This window comes from Loxodonta africana, chromosome 12 (genome assembly GCF_030014295.1).
Source record: "Loxodonta africana isolate mLoxAfr1 chromosome 12, mLoxAfr1.hap2, whole genome shotgun sequence".
In the NCBI taxonomy this organism is placed as follows: Eukaryota; Metazoa; Chordata; class Mammalia; order Proboscidea; family Elephantidae; genus Loxodonta; species Loxodonta africana.
The window spans coordinates 50,026,194-50,050,058 of NC_087353.1; the positions used below are offsets into that span (position 1 = coordinate 50,026,194).

The following is a 23,865-nucleotide window of genomic DNA, read 5'->3' on the forward strand; positions in this document are numbered from 1 at the left end:
GACTAAATACACCCATAAAGAGACAGAGAGTGGCAGAATGGATAAAAAAACATAATCCATCTACATGCTGTCCACAAGAGACACACCTTAGACTTACAGACACAAACAAACTAAAACTCAAAGGATGGAAAAAAATATATCAAGCAAACAACAATCAAAAAAGAACATGAGTGCCAGTATTAATTACTGACAAAATAGACTTTAAAGTGAAACCCATCATAAAGGATAAGGAAGGACACTATATAATGATTAAAGGGACAATACACCAAGAAGATATAACCATATTAAATATTTATGTACCCATTGACAGAGCTGCAACATATATAAAACAAACTCTAACAGCACTGAAAAGTGAGATGGACAGCTCCACAATTACAGTAGAAGACTATAACACACCACTTTTGGTGAAGGACAGGACATTCAGAAAGAAGCTCAATAAAGACACGGAAGATCTAAATGCTGCAATCAACCAACTTGACCGCATAGGCGTATATAGAACACTCCACCCAACGAGAGCCAAGTATACTTTCTTTTCTCATGCACATGGAACATTCTCTAGAATAGACCATATATTAGGTCATTAAGCAAGCCACAGCAGAATCCAAAACATTGAAATATTATAAAGCATCTTCTCTGATCATACGGTCACAAAAGTAGAAATCAGAAACAGAAAAGCAGGGAAAAGAAATTAAATACTTGGAAACTGTACAATACCCTGCTCAAAAACGACTGGGTCACAGGAGACATTAAGGATGGAATAAAGAATAAAGAAATTCATAGAATCCAATGAGAATAAAAACACTTCCTATCAGAACCTTTGGGACACAGCGAAAGCAGCGCTCAGAGGTTAATTTATATCAATAAAAACACACATCCAAAAAGAAATGGCCAATATCAAAGAATTATCCCTACAACTTGAACAAATAGAAAGAGAACAACAAAAGAAAGCCACAGGCACCAGAAGAAAACAAATAATAAAAATTAAAGCAGAATTAAATGAAATAGAAAAACAATTGAAAGAGGCAACAAGACCAAAAGCTAGTTCTTTGAAAAAATTAACAAAACTGATAAACCACTGGCGAAACTGACAAAAGAAAAACAGATAAGGAAGCAAATAACCCGAATAAGAAATGAGATGGGCGATATTACAACAGACCCAACTGAAATTAAAAGAATCAAATCAGATTACTACTAAAAATTGTACTTTAACAAATTTGAAAACCTAGAAGAAATGGATGAACTCCTGGAAACACACTACCTACCTAAATTAACACAAACAGAGGTAGAATAACTAAACAGACCCATAACAAAAGAAGAGATTGAAAAGGTAACCCAGAAACTCCCAATAAAAAAAAGCCCTGGCCGTGATGGCTTCCCTACAGAGCTCTATCAAACTTTCAGAGAAGAGTTAACACCACTACTACTGAAGGTATTTCAGAACATAAAAAAAGGACAGAATACTCCCAAACTCGTTCTATGAAGCCAGCATATCCTTAATAACAAAACCACAAGAAAATTATAGACCTATATCCCTCATGAACTTAGGTGTACAAGTCCTCAACAAAATTCTAGCCAATAGAATTCAACAAAATATCAAAAAAAAAAATTCACCACGACCAAGTGGGATTCATACCAGGTTTGCAGGGATGGTTCAACATTAGAAAAACAATTAATGTAATCCAGCATATAAATGAAACAAAAGAGAGGAACCACATGATTTTATCAATTGATGCAGAAAAGGCATTTGACAAAGTTCAACACTCATTCATGATAAAAACTCTCAGCAAAATAGAAGTAGAAGGAAAATTCCTCAATATAACAAAGGGCATTTATACAAAGCCAACAGCCAACATCATCCTAAAGGGGGAGAATCTGAAAGCATTCCCATTGAGAATGGGAACCAGACAAGAATGCCCTTTATCACCACTCTTATTCAACACTGTGCTGGAGATCCTAGCCAGAGCGATTAGGGTAGATAAAGAAATAAAGGGCATCCAGATTAGCAAGGAAGAAGTAAAAGTATCTCTATTTGCAGATGACATGATCTTATACACAGAAAACCCTAAGGAATGCTCAAGAAAACTACTGAAACTAATAGAAGAGTGCAGCAGAGAATCAGGATACAAGGTAAACATACAAAAATCTGTTGGATTCCTCTATACCAACAAAAAGAACATCGAAGAGGAAATCATCAAATCAATACCATTTACAGTAGCCCCAAAGAAGATAAAATACTTAGGAATAAATCTTAGCAGAGATGTAAAAGACTTATGCAAAGAAAACTACAAAACACTGCTGCAAGAAACCAAAAGAGACCTACATAAGTGGAAAAATATACCTTGCTCATGGATAGGAAGGCTTAACATTGTAAAAATGTCTATTCTACCAAAAGCGATCCATAGATTTAATGCAATTCCGAACCAAATTCCAACAACATTCTTTAATAAGATGGAGAAACAAATCACCAACTTCATATGGAAGGGAAAGAGGCCCCGGATAAGTAAAGCATTACTGTTAGTGAAGAACAAAGTGTCAGGCCTTACTCTGCCTGATTTTAGAGCTTATTATACTGCCACAGTAGTCAAAACACCCTGGTACTGGTACAACAACAGATGCATTGACCAGTGGAACGGAATTGAGAATCCAGACATAAACCCATCCACATATGTGCAGTTGATATTTGACAAAGGCCCCAAAACAGTTAAATGGGGAAAAGATGGTCTTTTAAACAAATAGTGCTGGCATAACTGGATATCTATCTTAAAAAAAATGAAACTAGGCCCATACCTTACACTATGAACAAAAACTAACAAAATGGATCAAAGACCTAAGTAGAAAATCTAAAACAATAAAGATCATGGAAGAAAAAGTAGGGACAATGTTAGGAGCCCTAATTCATGGCATAAACAGTATACAAAACATTACTAACAATGCAGAAGAGAAACTAGATAACTGAGAGATCCTAAAAACCAAACACCTATGCTCATCCAAAGACTTCACCAAAAGAGTAAAAAGATTACCTACAGACTGGGAAAAACGTTTTACCTATGACATTTCTGATCAGCGTCTGATCTCTAAAATTTACATGATATTGCAAAAACTCTACTACAAAAAGACAAATGACCCAATTAAAAAATGTGCAAAGGATATGAACAGGCACGTCACTACAGAAGACATTCAGGAAGCTAACGGATACATGACAAAATGCTCACAATCATTAGCCATTAGAGAAATACAAATTAAAACTACAATGAGATTCCATCACTCCAAGAAGGCTGGCATTAATCCAAAAAACACGAAATAATAAATGTTGGAGAGGTTGTGGAGAGACTGGAACACTTATATATTGCTGGTGGGAATGTAAAATGATACAACCACTTTGGAAATTGATTTGATCCTTCCTTAAAAATCTAGAATTACTATACAATTCAGCAATCCCACTCCCTGGAATATATCCTAGAGAATCAAGAGTCTTTACACGAACAGATATATGCACACCCATGTTCACCTCAGCACTGTTTATAATAGCAAAAAGATGGAAGCAACCAAAGCGCCCATCAACGTTTGAATGGATCAATAAATTATGGTATATTCACACAATGGACTATAATGATGAATCTGTGAAACATTTCTTAACATGGAGGAATCTGGAAGGCATTAGGCTGAGTGAAATTAGTTGCAAAAGGACAAATATTGTATAAAACCACTATTATAAGAACTGGAGCATCAGTTTAAACAGAGAAGAAAATATTCTTTGATGGTTACGAGAGTGGGGAGGTAGGTAGGGAGAGAGAGGGGTTTTCACTAATGAGATAGTAGATAAGAGGTACTTTAGGTGAAGGGAAAGACAACACACAATACAGGAGAAGTCAGCACAACTGGACTAAACTAAAAGCAAAGAAGTTTTCTGAATAATCTGAATGCTTCAAAGGCCAGCAGGGGTGGGGGTTTGGAGACCATGGTTTCAGGGGACATCTAAGTCAATTGGCATAATAAAATCTATTAAGAAAACATTCTGCATCCTGCTTTGGAGAGTGGTGTCTGGGGTCTTAAACGCTAGCAACCAGCCATGTAAGATGCATCAACTGGTTTCAACCCACCTGGAGCAAAGGAAAATGAAGAACACCAAAGACACAAGGTCTTTGTGAGCCCAAGAGACAACAAGGGCCATATAAACCAGAGACTACATCAGCCTGAGACCAGCAGAACCAGATGGTGCCTGGGTACAACTGATGATTGCCCTGAGAGGGAACACAACAGAGAACCCACGAGGGAGCATGAGAGCAGTGGGATGCAGACCTCAAATACTCACAAAAAGAGCAGACTTAATGTTCTGACTGAGACTAGAAGGACCCCGGAGGTCATGGTTCCCAGACCTTCTGTTAGCCCAAGACAGGAACCATTCCCAAAGCCAACTCTTCAGACAGGGATTGGACTGGACTATGAGATAGAAAATGATACCGGTGAAGAGTAAGCTTCTTGGACCAAGTAGACACATGAGAATATTTTGTCATCTCCTGTCTGGAGGGGAGATGAGAGGGTACAGGGGGTCAGAAGCTGGCTGAATTGACATGAAAATAGAAAAGTGGAGGGAAGGAGTATGCTGTCTCATTACGGGACAGCAATTAGGAGAATATAGCAGGGTGTATATACATTTTTGCATGAGAGACTGACTCAATTTGTAAACTTTCAGTTAAAGCACAATAAAAATTATTAAAAAAAAAAATAAAGAGCCATAAAGATTACCTGTACTTTACACCACAGGCTCAAAAGAAATACCTGTGAGCATATTTTAAAAAATGAAATTTCTCTGTACTTTGCCAATAGTTGTTACATGGCTTGGCCTCAGAAGGCACTCTGAGAATCCTTCAGGTCACTACATGTAGCTGCATTAGGATAAAGATTGGCCGGCTCTGGAGATTTCACTAACAAGATGGACAAATTAACATGAAAGCTGAGACTCAAACAGAGACTTGTATGCCAGTGCTCCCTGCAGCACTATTCACAATAGCCAAAAGTTGGAAACAACCTAAACGACCATCAACAGATGAATGGATAAACAAAATGTGGTACATACATACAATGGAATAATACTCAGCCAGGAGGAGAAATGAAGTCTTGATAGTTCTGTAGTATGGATGGAGCTTGAGGACATTATGCTGAGTGAAATAAGTCAATTACAAAGGGACAAATATTGTATGACTTCGCTTATATAAAAACATAAGAATATACAAATGCAAATGTATGGACACCAAAATTTATTAATGGTTACCAGGGGTGGAATGGAGCGGGTAAAGGGGAATTATTGCTTATGGAGTACTGAGATTCAGTGATGGGAAAAATGCACTGATTAAAGGTAAGGTTATACAGCCAATTATTGCAATTATTTTAAGTAAGTTTTACACCTGTAAAAAGTTGAACTGGCAAAAGTTGTGTTATAGATATATTTATAGCAATAAAAAAAAAAAAAAAAAAAAGAGTAGCTGCTGAAGCTGCTTATGTACAACCAAACACCTCATGGGATTTGGTTCCTTGGTGTGGAGGCTTAGTGTCACGGTCTCATGGGACATCCCAATTAATTGGCTTAATAATGTGTTTAGTGCTTCTGTTCTATCCCTGGTTCACTGCATAGTGCCTGGGGTCTTAAAACACTTGCAAGTGGCCATCTGAGGCACAACAATTGTCTCTATTCACCTGGAGCAACAGAGGAAGAAGGAGAGTCAGGAACAGGAGGAGGATATGGAATGTGTGACTGTCTCTACAAACAACAGTCTCCTTTGCCATGAGGCCAGAAGAACTGAATGGTGTCCAGCCACCATTACCGAACATTATGATCAAAGAGTTCATAGAAGAATCCTGATCAAAAGGGGGAAAATACAGAAGAGAATTTCAAATTCTCATGGACTATAGACTTTCTGGGGCCATGAAGGGTAGATAAACCTCTGAAACTATTGCCCTGAGATAATCTTCAACATTAAACCAAAAATATCCCTTGAAGTCTTCTTAAACTGAACAATAGTTTAGCTTAACTGGTAAGAAAAAAAAAAAAAAGTCTGCCTTGAGCATTACGCTCTTTAAGAACTATCTATATGGGATCAAACTGACAATAGCAACTCAAAAGATCAGATAGGAACCTCAGGAGGCAGTGAGTTTGTGTTAATGGGAAAGAAAACAACTCAGAAAAGGAGGGTGAGAATGGTTGTACACCTCGAAGAATGTAATCAGTATCTCTAAATTGTACATGTAGAAACTTGAGTTGCTGTTTTTGCTGTGCATATTCTCAGCAACAAAAATAAATCACTGAAAATGTGACAAATTAAAATATGCCCCATTTGTTTAATTTTTTAAAAATTGCTGGCCCCCAGACTATCTGTTAACCCAGAACTAAAACCACTCCCGAAGCCAGCTTTTCAGACAAAGAATAGACTGGACTATAAGACATAAAATGATACTCATCAAGAGTGTGCTTCTTAGTTCAAGTAGATACCCGAAACTAAATGGGCAGCTCCTGTCTGGAGGCGTGATGAGAAGACAGACAGGGATAGGAGCTGGTTGAACGGACGTGGGAAATCTGGGGTGGAAAGGGGGAGTGTGTTACGTCACATTATAGGTATAGCAACTAGGGTTGCATAACAACGTGTGTATAAATTTTGTATGAGAAACTAAGTTGAGCTGTAAACTTTCACCTAAAACACACACACAAAAAAAAATTGCTTATGTTCTAAAAGCTATTCAATAAGCACATACTACGCATTACTAAACCCCGGTGGTATAGTGGTTAAGGGCTACTGCGGCTAACCAAAAGGTCGGCAGTTCGAATCTGCCAGGCGCTCCTTGGAAACCCTAATGGAGCAGTTCTACTCTATTCTTTAGGGTCACTATGAGTTGGAACCAACTCGATGGCACCTAACAACAACAACAATAGCAACAAGTATTTATAGTGTTCACAGCAATGAGAAACATTTTGATTTTGTATTAAATTTTATATTTATTTAACTCTAGACAATTGACATCTTAAAATTAAATTGACACTGAAAGATAAAGTAGAAAGGTCTTCCTCTCCCCAGATAAGCACTCTTATTACTCCCCAGTGTAAGCCCTAAGCTGCCTGCGTGAGTCTTCTGTTGCGCTATCTTCTTAGGTGTTCTGGTGGTGGTGGGAGACGGAGCTGCCAGATGGAAAGAAATGACCCTCAGCGCTGTCCCAGAGAGGGGCCCAGGGCATGGCAGCTTCTCCAGGCTTCCCACCTGCTTCTAGAAAGAGCTTCTTGGTGATGAGGAGGATAGGAGGATGTCAGTCTTTCAGATCTGCTCTAGAGGCTAAGGCAGAATTTTCAGAAAGAATTTGCAAGGGTGTAGGGAAACGGGTACTCTCATACACTGTGAAATGTGAGTGTATGTGCCTGGTCTTTGACCCACAAATTTCACTTCTAGAAATACATTATCCTGAGGAGATAATCAGACAAAAGCACATATATGTTTGCTAAAAGATGTTCATCATAGCATTGTTGGAATAATCTGAATTGCCCTCAATATGGAATGACTTAAGTGATGATATGTCTATACAATGGGATACTCTACAGTGACTTTTTATTTACTACCATGGAAAGCTGTCCACAGTCTATTAAATTAAAATGCAGATATAAAACAGCAATTCCAACACATGCCCATCCTTTTTTTTAATCTCTCTCTTTCTCAGAAAGACACACACACACACACACACACACGGAGCAGGGAAGGGAGGAAAGTTAATTGGTAAAGAAAGATCCTTGCAAGTTAAAACCAGTTAGCTTTCTGGATATTGTTGATGTGTTTTCCTTTATTTTTATACTAGTTTACTTTCTTTGAAAATTGTTTTTACAGTGTATGTGTATGAATTTTAAAATTAGGGAAATACTTTGAAAAATTTTGAAAAAGCAACCTCTAGAAAGATCTGTTCTCCCCTCATACATGATTAAGTGAAGTAGGATGAGATGCTGGTAAAAGTAAACAGTCTCTGATGGTATCAATAGTTGAAATAACTGTAACTAAAACTACACTCATTGCTGTGGAGTAATTCCAACTCATAGTAACCCTATAGGACAGAGTAGAACTGCCCCATAGTGTTTATTCCTTGTGTTGTTTTGGCAATACCTATGAGATATGGCCCCTTTATTTTTTCATTGACTAGTTTTTTTAGTTGAGACATACTTACGTGAATGGAAACTTGAAGTCATTAGGCTTAATACAGCGGACATAGTGAGGAGTGGTGGCATTGAGGGTCTCCATAAGCAAGTGAAGGGAGTTTCGGAACTGCACAAAAAAAAGTAGAAAGGGGCATCAAGGGCTTGTCAAAAGTCAAGAATAAAATAAACCAATTTAATGTTCTCTTCCTACTGCACTAATAAAAATGACTTCGCTACCTACAAACCTGACACATCTTCAAAAGGAGAGCTGCTACTGAACAGAAATGCTAGAGCTGTAGGTTACAACTGCTTAAATGCTACTACTTGGATACTTAACCTGCTGGATATACATCCACTCTCCTCTCACCTACTTTTCCCTGCTCCCTTTTAAAAATATAAATCTCTACAGCTTCCTGTTTTGGCTCAGAATTTCGAATAAAAACTTCACCTCACTTTAAGAATATTAAGGTCATTTAAACACACAGAGGGGGAATTTTGCTAGAAGATCCTGAAACAGTAGCCAAGACTTAAGAAGTACAGGGAGTGACTGCAGAATGGGAGAGTATAGTCAGTGGTGGGGTTACAGTTAGGACAAGGACATGGGCTGTGGCCCTGGGCAGGCCCTGCTTCCTGTCCATACTAGGCAGGTACACAGAAAAGCAAGCTGACTGGTGCTCAGCCTCCCATCCAAAGGCTGGCCCCTAATCAGGCACTAAGCTCGAGTATAACTTGTGCCAAATCCCCAGACTGTAAGACACAGATAAAGGAGAGAGTGGTGTTCCTGCACTGGAGGGGCTGATAAGCTATACAAATTCAGACAGAAAACAATCAGAGAACAAAACAAAGACAGCGGCAGTCTGGCAAAGACAATATGCACTAGGAGAATTAAGACAGAGAAAACTATTTTCAGAAAGGCTTAATTAAGCAGAGTGGCAGATGTGAAGATGGGTCGAGAGAAGTGTGAGTGGATGGTGCTGAGCGTGCTCACGGGGAAGGATCTAGCCTCTCCTATCTAAGGACCCCACTTGGGAGCCCAAGGCTTCAGGCAGCAGAGGGGAACAGGTGCTGCAGCAGTTCCCTGAGCTCACCTGGTGCCCCACGGTTTTCCTGTGCTCCTTGGCTGCCTGGCCTGGCCTGCCTTTGGTAGGCTTTGTAGGCACACGGGTGAGGAGGATGCGTCCCGAAGAGGTGGCTGAAGTTGGACTGATAGCCTTCTCATCATCTTGAAATAATTCTGGTATCATCTTAAACTGATTCAGGACAGTAACAGGAAATTACACTTGGAACTAAAATACCAATATAAACCTTCACAGAAGAAACGTTATGAAGATTTCCTTCCTTAAATAATCCCTTTCAGATTCACATTCTAGAAATAATCAATATCTGTGTTAGGAGCCAAAAACATGAGAGGAAGGTGAGATAAAGTTATAAAAATATAGGTAGAAAAGTGCAATCATTTACAACAATATTAGGGGAAAAACAGAACTACTACACTTAGACATGAAATCCTAATCCACAGGAAATGGCCACTCTGAACATATTACTGGTTCTGAACTATGATTATTTTATAAGTAAAACACTAATTGAAAGTCTTATCTTATTACTTCAGTTCCATAAAATGTTTTATTACCCAGCTGAGAAAAACACTAGTCCAAGTTTGCAAGTTATTTGTCAACTGTTCATCTGCTTCATTTCAGCACTAACTCAAAAATACTGTTGAATACCCAGTAAATATGTGGTGAAAACCAGGATATCTAGGGAAGCCTGTGTGAAAGGTGGGCCATGAAACCAATTAGTATAGGAGGTCATTGAGCCTTTTAGTGCACGCTTCGGTACACAGAGATGGAGCCCACATTGGTCTAATCTTTGGAGTGCAAGGAGGCTGCATGGTGCAAAACTAAGATGTGAACATAGCCTTGACTGGCTCCCACATCTCCGCTCAGCCCCTCCACACTGTGTATGCAGCAAGCTCAAAGGTGCAGTGATAAGGAATAGAGAGGCATGTTCAGGGAACGGTGCTTACAGGCTGCAGTACTCAGTGATTGGGGTGGGGCAAGAAATGAGCCTGAAAGGGTTAGCAGGAGCCATTTCCTCCAGAACCCTAGTAGGTTGTGCTAAGTAGATGTGGAATAAAAAATATTGTTGAAAATCTCAGCAGGAAGGATGTCATGAACTAGTTCTACAATATTATAAGATTATAAGGTAATTGCTTGCTAATGATAATTTTAAGAAAATGATTTGGAGTTTAGGAAAAAAACAAAAAGGTTAAAAGAAAAAAAACGCTGCCTGTATCCTATAAGCTTTTATATTTGTCTTCAGGGATTTAAAATTTGACTGCGTAGTTCCTGTAATCAATCCATTTTGTGTTTTCCAGGTTTATTAAAAGATTCAGTACCTAACAAGTGGGTGGATGCTATTAGCAAATGTGACTGGAAGAAATTTTATGGAACAAAAGAGACTTCAAACTAATCCACAGAAGCATCTTGATATATAGGTACATATTTTTACAACAATGCCACTTCCCCCATAAAGAAAATAAAATCCTTCTAAAAAATCAAATTATATTTGCAGCTATCAGTTACTTATCTAACAATCTCAGAAAATCGCCAGAAAAAAATAATTTGCTTATGAGAATTCTTTCACTAAAAAGTAAAGTCAAATAGATACTGCAGTTTCATTTGCTTTTTATGCGTATATCAATCATGAGGACAATTTAGGAAATAACTCATGATATGTATAACAAACTGTCATACATAACATACCAAGAATATTTCCTTGCTATACAAATGAATGTATTCCTCGCTTTACAGAATAAATAATATATTGTAGCTTGCTTGTCTATAAAGAAGAAAAAAACAATGTTTTATCATGACCTCATATTACAGTGTTCATATTACAATGTTAAAGCTAAGTTCCAAAGGAGAAAAATAAAACTTCCTAATAGACTGATCTGAAACCTCTAACGACTTAGAACAGTAGGCCAGTCGATGAAAGGCCACGTACTTTAGAATCTTACCCATATGATTCTACCATTCCCAAATGAATTACTAGTTCTACATTAGCAGTTACCTAAACTTTGTTTTTCTCTCTTTAGTGTGAAATGATTTAATAGAGCTGGGCTGCAATATTATATTCACCAGTAAATGCTACAATTTAACTTAAGATCTACAATATCTACCAGAAAATTGCTTAGTTTTCAGAGTTCAGGGAACATGCACACATACATGCATATATGTATGTGTGAGTGCCTTTTTCTTTCCTCATGGATATTATAAATTTAAAATTCTCTACATTAAGTTTTCTTCAAAAAAAAAAAAGTACATTTCAAATTGGTATATTAGAGACTATTATTTCTTCTGCAGGTAGTGTTTCTGCTACCTCACGGGGCCTTTTCTTCTCAGACTTCTTTCCTAGCTCCTCCTCTTGCTAGCTTCTAAAAGTTGGAATGAATATGATAACAGCCCAGCTATCTTCCCTTTTTTTCTCTACAGGTTCGCCATAGGCAATCTCACGTAGTCCTATAGCTTTAAATACCACCTAGGTGCTAAAGACTACCAAATTTATATCACCTGCCTCGACTTTTCCTCTGAACTGCCAACTTTCATTTCCAACTTCCTATATGGCAGTCCACTTGGCTATTTATTACCATCTCAAACTAAACATGTCCAAAACAGAGCTCTTGATTCTTTTCCCCAAAGCCTGATCTTTTACCAGTCTTCAGACCTTAGTAAATGGCCCCATCACCCATCTAGTACCCAGGTAAAAAACCTAGAAGTCATCCTCCTTTCTCCCTTCTCTTACGCTCCATACTCAATCCATCAACAAGACCTATCAACTATACCCACTAATTATATCCCACCTCCACTGTTTTTTTTTCCACTGCTGTTAGTGGTGAAGTGGTTAAAAGCTCAGCTGCTAATTAAAAGGTCAGCAGTTCAAATCCACCAGCTGCTCCTTGGAAACGCTTTGGACAGTTCTACTTTGTCGTTAGGGTTGCTATGAGTTGGAATCGACTTGATGGAAACAGATTCCACTGTTGCAATCTCAGCATCTCATTCCACCATGTCTCTTCTAGATCACATCCGCCAAATCTCTATCCACTCTAAATAATACCTCCACACAGCATCATATCATTCTTCAGGTGAAAACTTTTCAGATGCTCCACTGCAACAGGTATAAAAACCACACTCTCTACCACCATCTGCAAGACCCTCCCTCTAGGAAGTAGCTCCTGTCTACCCGTTCCACAGTCCCACTCACCTACCATGCTCCAGCCATACTGGCCTTCTTTTTGGACCTCAAACACAAGCCACTTATTCAGTTTCCTGCTCCCCACCTGCTTTCCCCTCTGTCTTGATGTAGCTATCTCCCATCAATCAGGCTCCACCTCCGGTGTCACTTCCTCAGAGGCCTTCCCTGACCACTCAAGCAAGGCAGTGCCTTGCCAGTGGCTGCTCACACATACTGTCTCTCTAGCTTGGTACCCCATTTTACTTTATAACACTTATCACTCTCTGAAATTACCTAAACATCAGATTAAGTGGTTACTGCCTAGCTTTCCACAAGAGCAGGAACTTCTGCCTATCTCATTTACCTCGCTTACTTCACTAAATCCCCAATTTCTTAAATCATTTACTGAAGAATTTATCTGCTCCCCAGTGACAGGGGATGCCAACTTTATTTAAAGATAGACAGGTAAGTGGATACGTCTGGGGATTCCACCTTGTTTCTTTGATCTGTCTCTCTAAAGATAGGGTTCTGAATTGCTTAAGACTAAACTTGTATGTTCTGGACGTTGTAATAAAGAAAATAGAAGAATCCACATAACAAGTTCATGAAGATGTGGGAAATAATCTCATTAATAATAACAACAACGTTATTCACTAAGAGCTTTCTATGCAAGGCGTACTGTTCCAAAGGCTTTATATGACTGATTTAATCCTTATAAACAACCCCATAAAGTAGATAGAATCATGATTCTATTTTAGAGATGTGAGATCTGAGGCATAACTCAGTAGATGAAATGAGCTTCTACTCATCATCAATTAGCAACACAGAAAGTAGAAGTTGTACTTCATTTTAATGATATTTGGCAGAGTTGTAATTTAGTAGCATTTAGTTGAGTTGCAATTCATTAATGTGTTCCTGATATTAGATGTGGCAACAGAAAATTTTTTTATGGTGGGAAAATATAAATTAAGACACCTTCTGTAAAGTTTATAATTGTTTTCAGGTAGTAAGTTTGGCTAGAGGCTGTAAGATTAAAAAAAAAAAAAAAGATAAAACATACACACACAACCCCATACTATATTATCACAAAGAGAATTCTATTCAAACACATAATACAAATATAGATCTTCTAAAATTAGTACTTTCTAGAGAACAAATCGGTACATGCTATACATTATACCTGCTCCCTATCAGGTGAAATTAAAATACAAACTTCATGCCCTTAGGTTAGGTTTCTGCAAAGACTGGGAGGCCCTTAAGCTGTAAGTTAGGTAAATCACTACTGCCCACTCCAGCCGTAACAATGCTACTTAGATGGGCAGTCACTGCGAATGATTCACCAGAACACAGAGTTACATTCTGATGATTATATGGATCCACTTGTCCACCAGAAGAGTTAAGTCAGAATGAAGACAGATATGATAGATAACAGAAGCCTATGAATGTTCTATTAAGCAAAATCCCTTCAGTGAAGGCAATTTACAGTGGTGTTTTATCACATAAACAATAGTAGCAACACTAGAATTTCATTATTCATAAACTAAAGACGAAATATCATCTTTAACTGAATAATACTCAGGTATTACCACTGTGAGAGAATTTTCTCCTACATATCAATCCTGTAGTTATAAAGCATTAATGCCCAATACTTGCTACAGTCAGGAAAAACACCTTACTTTTTTCTACAGATATTTTGACTCACAGTATTATTTTCTGAGGGCTGAAACTGAAATTTAGTTTTTATATGATCCTTATGTATCAAAATAATTGAAAGTAAAAGCTTTGCTCTGAAAACCAGAATCAAAATGTTCTTATGTACTTTACTGAAGTTAAAAGGATTATCTTATAATAAACCAGAAAAACAGTGCCAGCCAGCAATCTAGAAGAATTCACATAAATATTTTTATTTTTTTACCAAACATTTAAATACTTATTTTGCTAAACTAAGTAACAGGCCTCCTGGTTTGCTCCCTAACAGGTGAAAATGAGCATGTTCCCTCTCCCAGTCCTCTCCTGATGAGTCAAAGGGTAGAGGTTGGGATAAATCTAATAACTAATCTGGTATAGTCACCATAGTTCTTTGTCATCTGGAATATTCTTTTCACGCTGAAAAGCAGTGTTTCTGATATCCATGACTAATAAAAAATAATTTCAAAGTGCTTCAGGCCACATCTGAAATGGCACTCAATGATCCAAAGGTTAACCTCCATCTGGATGGAGCGCATACGGCCATGTTTCTAGCACATTCCTTCAAAATGACACAGCAGAAATAATATTTTCTCCAATAATCTCTCACAAAGGCACAGGAGAGAATACTGCATGCTGAGGAGTTTATCATTTTTAGGTTATTTTCACATAAAACTGAAAGGCAACATTGTATACTGGCATAGAGCACACACTATGAGCTAGCTGGCCTGAGTTTTAATTTGACTCCAAAAGTCACTTGCTATGAAGTCTCTGTGCCTCAGCTGCCTTATCTGTAAAATGGGAGTAGTGATAATATCACCTCATTATAAGGATTAAATGAGTAAACATTTGCAAAGCATTTAGAACAGGGTCTAACACACAGTATTACGTGTTTGATAAATAAAAACTAAAAATAAAACTGGCTTTGTTAGAAAAAACCATTTTGCTAAAAAGATATTTTTAGGTAATTAACATATTAGGGAACATATCCCAATTGGAAAAAGCTTATCTATATTTACCTTGCTTGATTTAAGAACTTTAATTTGTTCTTCAAAAACGGTGTCTTTATTCTTTTCAAGAAAGCCTTCACACTGGTATTCCACCTAAAAACATGGAAAAATCTCCTTAACTAAAAAAACTTTTGAATAGATATTATCATCATAAACAACAAAAATATACTCAGGCTATCTATACAGCTCTCAGCAAAGTGGAATCGTCAGTTTTATTTTAAGAAACAAGTATAGTTTTTACTAGTAAGAATGTATGTTAACTCTACAGTAAAGTTTCCAAATGTTTTGCCTAAGGAACAGTGGGAGTGCTGACTAATTGTGGTTCAAAAGATTTTCCCAACTCTTGGCTAAGCAGACTCCTAAGAAGTTGGTCCTCTCCTCCCATGCTGGCCAAACAGAGTGCCTCCAAGGCTGACCCAATGCATCTCCTTCTATCCCGCTCACCACCTGGCAGAGGTAAGCCCCTGCTGGGAAGAGAAGGGATGAAGCAGGAGAGAGGATCAGGAGGAACAGATGGCTCTCTGACAGGGAGAACATTTGAAAAGCTGGTGATGGATAGTGGTAGGGGTTGGGAAAATAGTGTATGATGGATGAAAATGTACTACTGAAGAACAGCTTATCCTATTCCTACTGCCAAAATTCCAGCAGCACCAGCCATTTTCAACTCATGGGCTCCACAGCCTGTACCACACAACCCTGGTCACTCAAAGTTTCTGGCCAGGGTTAAAGGTGACCTGGAAAGCCCTCAAATCCTGAAAGGGGCCTCAGAAGCATACCCCAAGGTCTTCCCTAAAAATTAGGCTTGTGGTTCCTGATTTGCTAAGGAGGCTAGAGAGCTTGTGAAGCAGCAAGTCTGCATACCTTATCGGGAGGGACACAGAGAATTAACCACAAAGGGTGAGACCAGTGCACAGTCTCTACTCTGAACCCCTTAGGGCCAAACAGGCTGCAAAACTAAGAGTTTCTCAGAAGTCTAGTAATGTAGTATGTACATACACCATTTTGTAATACCTCCAGCAGTCCCTGAGGTAGCAATCTTTAATCACATCATTCATATTTCTACAATGAAATGTGTATAAACACCTTCAGTGGGATAAATAAAGACTACAAATAACTTCACGTTAGTTCAGGTCAGAGATCAGGGCTAGCCACCAAAAGAGTTATAAAAAGACTTGGTTTTCAGAGCTTTCTGGACTTTTGAATAATAGACAGAGGATTGTAGACTCCCATTTATTTCAGAACATAATTCTATTTAAACAAAAGAAGAGAAGGAAGGCAAGGCCAAGATGGCAGAGTACTCAGATGCTTCCTGTGGTCCCTCTTACAATGATGATCCAAAAAAATGAGTGAATCATTATATGTAACAATCTAGGAGCCTGAATATCAAAGAAAAAGTTGAGAAATCAGATTGGGCAGCAATGGGAGGGAAACATGGTTCAGAAGCAGTGAGGAGTTCCAACACCTGACCTGGCCAGTATCAGCACCCTGCAGCCTGAATCAGTTGGCGTGCATGGTGAGGCAAGCAGTGGTGCTTGGGACGAGTTCTGCACATCAGGAGAGATAGAGCAGCGGAAAGACTGCTCAAGCTTCCAGAACCAGCGAGAAACAGTGCTCAATCAGTGAAAGGTAAGTACAAGCGTCTAACCTACCACACAGATTAAAAAAAAAAACCCTTTTGGGAAGTACCTTTCTTCCATTTACCTGCCCTCAAACCACTCTGCTCCAAGTCCCAGTCTGGCCTCAGCGATTGCTGCACTCCCTAGGCTGGAAGTAGGATCTGTCAAGTGCCCTAAGTCACTCTCTAAATTTGGAGGGAGAACAAATTAACAAACAGTAAAATGTAATCTGCCAGTTCCCCTACGCCAGGAAACTCAGAGCAGGCACAGCCCCTTTCCCTAGGTATAGGCATAAGGGGTCCACAGACTTTGAATGCCTTTCACCCCTGCTTAGACCTGGGTGGGCCATTTCAACAGAGTAGGCCCTCACTAGCACAGTTCAAAAGGGCATATACCTGAAGCCTATTTTTAATTGTATCAGCTACATAAGGGAAAGAGGCAGATTTGTGACATGACACCGCCCTGCCCATTAAACAGGGTCCTCACCTAGCCACATCAGGGGCCTGTGGACTGGTGGATCCACCCACTCCACAAAGCCACCCATGACAGGGGACCAAGAATAAGTGGTGATTCTCAACCCTTACAACCAACAGCACTGGGTTCCCACAGTCCGCCTGCAAAACTCACCTACCTACGTATTCTAGGGAACACGGACAGACCTTCCACCAAGACAGGGGCAGCAGTCAGACTCCAGCCTTGATAAGCACATGAACTCCTACTGCAGCCAGACACCTGTGCCTAATCTAATCACCCTTACCTGACTAGGACTGTAGTTGAGAGCCTCCACCATGCACTCAGTGACCGACAACCTTAGACACATGAGCTAAATCCATACAAGAAAATTAGATGGATTCCTAGGCTCATAATACCTAGTAACAGTTATAGCCACCTGAAGACAGGAGGCGAGAGCTCCAAAGACACCAATAATCAAGCCAGCTCACACCACCAGCCCATTTTGGCATATCAAAAGAAAACAAATCAAGAAGCTAGGGCAGAGAAAGCAAACATAAAATGAAAAAGTATAATAACTTACTAATGGCTCAGAGACAACAGTCAATATCAAATCATATAAAGAGGCAGATCATGACGACTTCAGCAAGCCACCAAAACAAAGATTCAAAAAACATTCTGGAGGAAGAGATTTTCTTGGAATTACCAGAGGTAGAATTCAAAAGATTAATGTACAGAGCTGTTCAAGAAATCAGGAAGATCAGGCAAAAAGCAAAAGAAACCAAAGAACACACAAACCAAAAGAAAATTTAAGAAGGTTATATAAGAGCATAATGACAAATTTAACAGGCTACAAGAATCTATATAGACACAGAAAACAGAAATTCAAAAGATTAACGATAAAATTTCAGAATTAGAAAACTCAATACACAGTCATAGAAGCAGAATTGAGGCAATGGAAGTCAGAATTAGCACGACTGAGGATAAAGCACTTGACACCAATTTGAGGAAAAAATCAGATAAAAGAATTTTAATAAAATGAAAAAAGCCTAAGAATTATGTGGAATTCCATCAACAAGAAGAACCAACGTGTGACTGGACTACCAGAACTGGGGGGGGGGGGGGGGGGAGGATGGTAACAGAGCATACACAGATAATTGCTAAAGGTTTGTTGGCAGAAAACTTCTCTGATACTATGAAAGATAAGAAAATATCTATCCAAAAAGCTCATTAAAACCCACACAAGGCAGACCCCAAGAGAAAGTCACCAAGACATATTATAATCAAACTTACCAAAACCAGAGATAAAGAGAGAGCTAGGGATAAAAAAAAAAAAAAAAAAAACTTCACAAAAGAGACTCAATAAGACTAAGCTCTGACTACTTAGCAGAAAGCACACATGCAAGAAGACAATGGAATGACATATATAAAGCCTTAAGGGAAAAAAATTGCAGGCAAGAATTATATATCTGGCAAAACTATCTCTCAAATATGATGGAAAAATTAGGACATTTTCCAGATAAAAAAAAATTATAAAATTTGTAAAAACCAAAACAAAATTACAAGAAATACTAAAGGCAGTACATTGGTCGGAAAATCAATAACATCAGGTAAAAACTCAAGACTAGAACACAGGATAAAACAATAAGATATCAACACAGATAGGGTAGCCACACAAATAAATCAAAGCTAAACACTGAAAGTAGAGTAGCAGAGATGTCAAAATATATAAGACGACAACATTGAAACAAAAAAGACGAACTAAATAATGTAGACGTAGATCTTTCAATGGAGAAGAAATAAAGGCGATATAAAGAAATAATATATTGGTTTGAACTTAGAAAAACAGGTAAATATATTGGTTTAAACTTGGAAAAACACGGAATTATATCTCGTAATTCCAAAAAGGACACTAACAATCCTACACATCAAAATGAAAAACAAAATGTAAAGACTCAGAAAATACAAAATCAACAACAATGAAAAAGATGAAACAAAAATACGTTAAGAAAAATGACTCAGCACAAAAAATTAAGTGGAAAAAAGAAACTGTAAATATCACACACACACACACAAAATATAAAAATGACAGCACTGGGGGACGGAGCCAAGATGGCGGACTAGGTAGACACTACCTCGGATCCCTCTTGCAACAAAGACTCAGAAAAACAAGTGAATCGATCACATACATAACAATCTACGAACCCTGAACAACAAACACAGATGTAGAGACAGAGAACGAACAAATACGGGGAAGCAGCAACTGTTTTTGGAGCCTGGAGCCAGCGTACCAGTCAGGTAACCTTGGCGCCGGGCTTAGGGCTGGGCCCAGGGGACCCGAACTCAAAAATATTGCAGCGCAAACAAGGGAAGCAGCCCAACCTCCCTGAACTCACCCTGGGAGGGGGCCCAGCCGGTCCACGCATGCGGCGTGACGACGCGGCTGGTGGGAGAAGTCCCCAGGAGGCAGTGACTGGTTTTGGAGCCAGGAGTGGAGCATGCCAGCAGGGGAACCTTGACGCTGGGCTTTGGACTTGCAGTGGAGGATGTGACCGCAGCTTCAGCGGGCCAGACCCTCGGGGGCAATCTCCACACAGCCAGCACACACAGGCGACAAGCCCCTCGGGAATCTCAGATAAAATAGTCATTCCAAGCAAGATAAGCAATTGTGGCTATATTCCGAGGTGCTACTCTCCTATTTCTCTGAACCCTGCCCCACCCTTCCCAGGCGGCTTCATTAACATTGGAATTTCCTGAGCCAGAGGGAGAATGGCTCCGGCTCCGCGGTGGCTTTGCTTTTCCCCTTTTTTTTTTCTTCTTTTCCTAACCCATTCTTCCGGCCTGAGACAAGGAACCACAAAAAACCCAGGGACCAAAAATCCATCCCTAATTGGACTAAAAACACAGAACCAGCTACAGCCAAGCATATATGATCCAAATCTCGGACCTTCATCCTTATAGGGAACAAGGTGGCGGTTATAAACCAAAGGCAGTTCTGATAGGGATCTGACTACATTTTTTTTAGCGGATTTTCTGGAAAAACAAGTTTCCCAGTGATGGCTCGGAGACAGCAGTCGGTATCAAACCACATAAAGAAGCAGACCATGACAGCTTCTACAACCCCCCAAACAAAAGAATCAAAATCTTTCCCAAATGAAGATACAATCCTGGAATTATCAGATACAGAATATAAAAAACTAATTTACAGAATGCTTCAAGACATCAGAAACGAAATAAGGCAAACTGCAGAAAAAGCCAAGGAACACACTGATAAAACAGTTGAAGAACTCAAAAAGATTATTCAAGAACATAGTGGAAAAATTAATAAGTTGCAAGAATCCATAGAGAGACAGCATGTAGAAATCCAAAAGATTAATAATAAAATTACAGAATTAGACAACGCAATAGGAAGTCAGAGGAGCAAACTCGAGCAATTAGAATGCAGACTGGGACATCTGGAGGACCAGGGAATTAACACCAACATAGCTGAAAAACAATCAGATGAAAGAATTAAAAAAAATGAAGAAACCCTAAGAATCATGTGGGACTCTATCAAGAAGGATAACTTGCATGTGATTGGAGTCCCAGAACAGGGAGGGAGGACAGAAAACACAGAGAAAATAGTTCAGGATCTGCTGACAGAAAACTTCCCTGACATTATGAAAGACGAAAGGATATCTATCCAAGATGCTCATCGAACCCCATTTAAGATTGATCCAAAAAGAAAAACACCAAGACATATTATCATCAAACTTGCCAAAAGCAAAGATAAAGAGAAAATTTTAAAAGCAGCCAGGGAGAAAAGAAAGGTCTCCTTCAAGGGAGAATCAATAAGAATAAGTTCAGACTACTCAGCAGAAACCATGCAGGCAAGAAGGGAATGGGACGAAATATAAAGAGCACTGAAGGAGAAAAACTGCCAGCCAAGGATCATATATCCAGCAAAACTCTCTCTGAAATATGAAGGCGAAATTAAGACATTTACAGATAAACACAAGCTTAGAGAATTTGCAAAAACCAAACCAAGGCTACAAGAAATACTAAAGGATATTGTTGGGTCAGAAAACCAATAATATCAGATACCAGCACAACACAAGGTCACAGAACAGAGCATCCTGATATCAACTAAAATAGGGAAATCACAAAAACAAATTAAGGTTAATTAAAAAAAAAATGCTCAAAACAGGAAATCATTGAAGTGAATATGTAAAAGATCACAATGATCAAAAAGAGGGACTAAATACAGGTGGCATAGAACTGCCATATGGAGAGTGATACAAGGCGATATAGAACAATACAAGTTAGGTTTTTACTTAGAAAAATAAAGGTAAATATTAAGGTAACCACAAAGAGGTATAACAACTCCAGAACTCAAGATAAAAGCCAAGAAAAACGTAATGACTCAACAAACAAAAAGTCAAACACTACAAAAATGAGGATCTCACAATTTGCTAAGAAAAACATCTCAGCACAAAAAAGTAAGTGGAAAAATGAAATTGTCAACAACACACATACAAAGGCATCAAAATGACAACACTAAACACTTATTTATGTATAATTATGCTGAATGTAAATGGACTAAATGCACCAATAAAGAGACAGAGAGTCTCGGACTGGATAAAGAAACACGATCCGTCTATATGCTGCCTACAAGAGACATACCTTAGACTTAGAGACACAAACAAACTAAAACTCAAAGGATGGAAAAAAATATATCAAGCAAACAATAAGCAAAAAAGAAGAAGAGTAGCAATATTAATTTCTGACAAAATAGACTTTAAACTTAAATCCACCACAAAGGATAAAGAAGGACACTACATAATGATAAAATGGACAATTGATCAGGAAGACATAACCATATTAAATATTTATGCACCCAATGACAGGGCTTGCAAGATACAAAAATCAAATTTTAACAGAACTGAAAAGTGAGATAGACACCTCCACAATTATAGTAGGAGACTTCAACACACCACTTTCGGAGAAGGACAGGACATCCAGTAAGAAGCTCAATAGAGACACGGAAGACCTAATTGCTACAATCAACCAAATTGACCTCATAGACTTATACAGAACACTCCACCCAACAGCTGGAAAGCATACTTTCTTTTTCTAGCGCACATGGAACATTCTCTAGAATAGACCACATATTAGGTCATAAAACAAACCTTTGCAGAATCCAAAACATCAAAATATTACAAAGCATCTTCTCAGACCACAAGGCAATAAAACTAGAAATCAATAACAGAAAAACTAGGGAAAAGAAATCAAATACTTGGAAAATGAACAATACCCTCCTGAAAAAAGACTGGGTTATAGAAGACATCAAGGAGGGAATAAGGCAATTCATAGAATGCAACGAGAATGAAAATACTTCCTATCAAAACCCCTGGGACACAGCAAAAGTGAGTGCTCAGAGGCCAATTTATATCAATAAATGCACACATACAAAAAGAAGAAAGAGCCCAAATCAGAGAACTGTCCCTACAACTTGAACAAATAGAAAGTGAGCAACAAAAGAATCCATCAGGCACCAGAGGAAAACAAATCATCAAAATTAGAGCTGAACTAAATGAATCAGAGAACAGAAAAACAATTGAAAGAATTAACAAAGCGAAAAGCTGGTTCTTTGAAAAAATTAACAAAATTGATAAACCATTGGCTAGACTGACTAAAGAAATACAGGAAAGGAAACAAATAACCCGAATAAGAAACGAGAAGTGCCACATCGCCACAGACCCAACTGAAAATAAAAGAATCATATCGGATTATTACGAAAAATTGTACTGTAACAAATTTGCAAACCTAGAAAAAAATGGATGAATTCCTGGAAAAACACTACCTACCTAAACTAACACATTCAGAAGTACAACAACTAAATAGACCCATAACAAAAAAAGAGATTGAAACAGTAAACAAAAAAAGAGATTGAAACGGTAATCAAAACACTCCCAACAAAAAAAAGCCCTGGCCCGGACGGCTTCACTGCACAGTTCTACCAAACTTTCAGAGAAGCGTTAACACCACTACTGCTAAAGGTATTTCAAAGCATAGAAAATGACGGAATACTACCCAACTCATTTTATGAAGCCACCATCTCCCTGATACCAAAACCAGGTAAAGACATCACAAAAAAAGAAAATTACAGACCTATATCCCTCATGAACATAGATGCAAAAATCCTCAACAAAATTCTAGCCAATAGAATTCAACAACATATCAAAAAAATAATTCACCCCAACCAAGTGGGATTTCTACCAGGTATGCAAGGCTGGTCTAATATTAGAAAAACCATAAATGTAATCCACCATATAAATAAAACAAAAGACAAAAACCACATGATCTTATCAATTGATACAGAAAAGGCATTTGACAAAGTCCAACACCCACTTATCACAAAAACTCTCACCAAAATAGGAACTGAAGGAAAATTCCTCAACATAATAAAGGGCACCTATGCAAAGCCAACAGCCAACATCACTCTAAATGGAGAGAGTCTGAAAGCATTTCCCTTGAGAACGGGAACCAGACAAGGATGCCCTTTATCACCGCTCTTATTCAACATTGTGCTAAAAGTCCTAGCCAGAGCAATTAGGATAGACAAAGAAATAAAGGGCATCCGGATTGGCAAGGAGGAAGTAAAATTATCTCTATTTGCAGATGACATGATCTTATACACAGAAAACCCTAAGGAATCCTCCAGAAAACT

The 23,865-nt window shown here is 38.5% G+C and overlaps 1 protein-coding gene across 10 annotated transcripts in view; it reads right to left on the reverse strand.

The window, feature by feature from the left end:
• Positions 1 to 23,865, reverse strand: part of MYO5A (myosin VA) — a 264,298-nt gene that overhangs the window by 98,140 nt on the left and 142,293 nt on the right. For 8 of the 10 annotated variants that reach the window (XM_064295232.1, XM_010600094.3, XM_064295231.1 and 5 more), the window contains 3 exons: positions 15,100 to 15,183; positions 9,253 to 9,414; positions 8,194 to 8,291 (listed from right to left, as the gene is read on the reverse strand). In XM_064295232.1, coding sequence (XP_064151302.1) covers positions 8,194 to 8,291; positions 9,253 to 9,414; positions 15,100 to 15,183 — 344 coding nt within the window. The remainder of the gene's footprint in view (positions 1 to 8,193; positions 8,292 to 9,252; positions 9,415 to 15,099; positions 15,184 to 23,865) is intronic. The other 2 variants (XM_064295235.1, XM_064295233.1) reach the window with 1 other exon arrangement.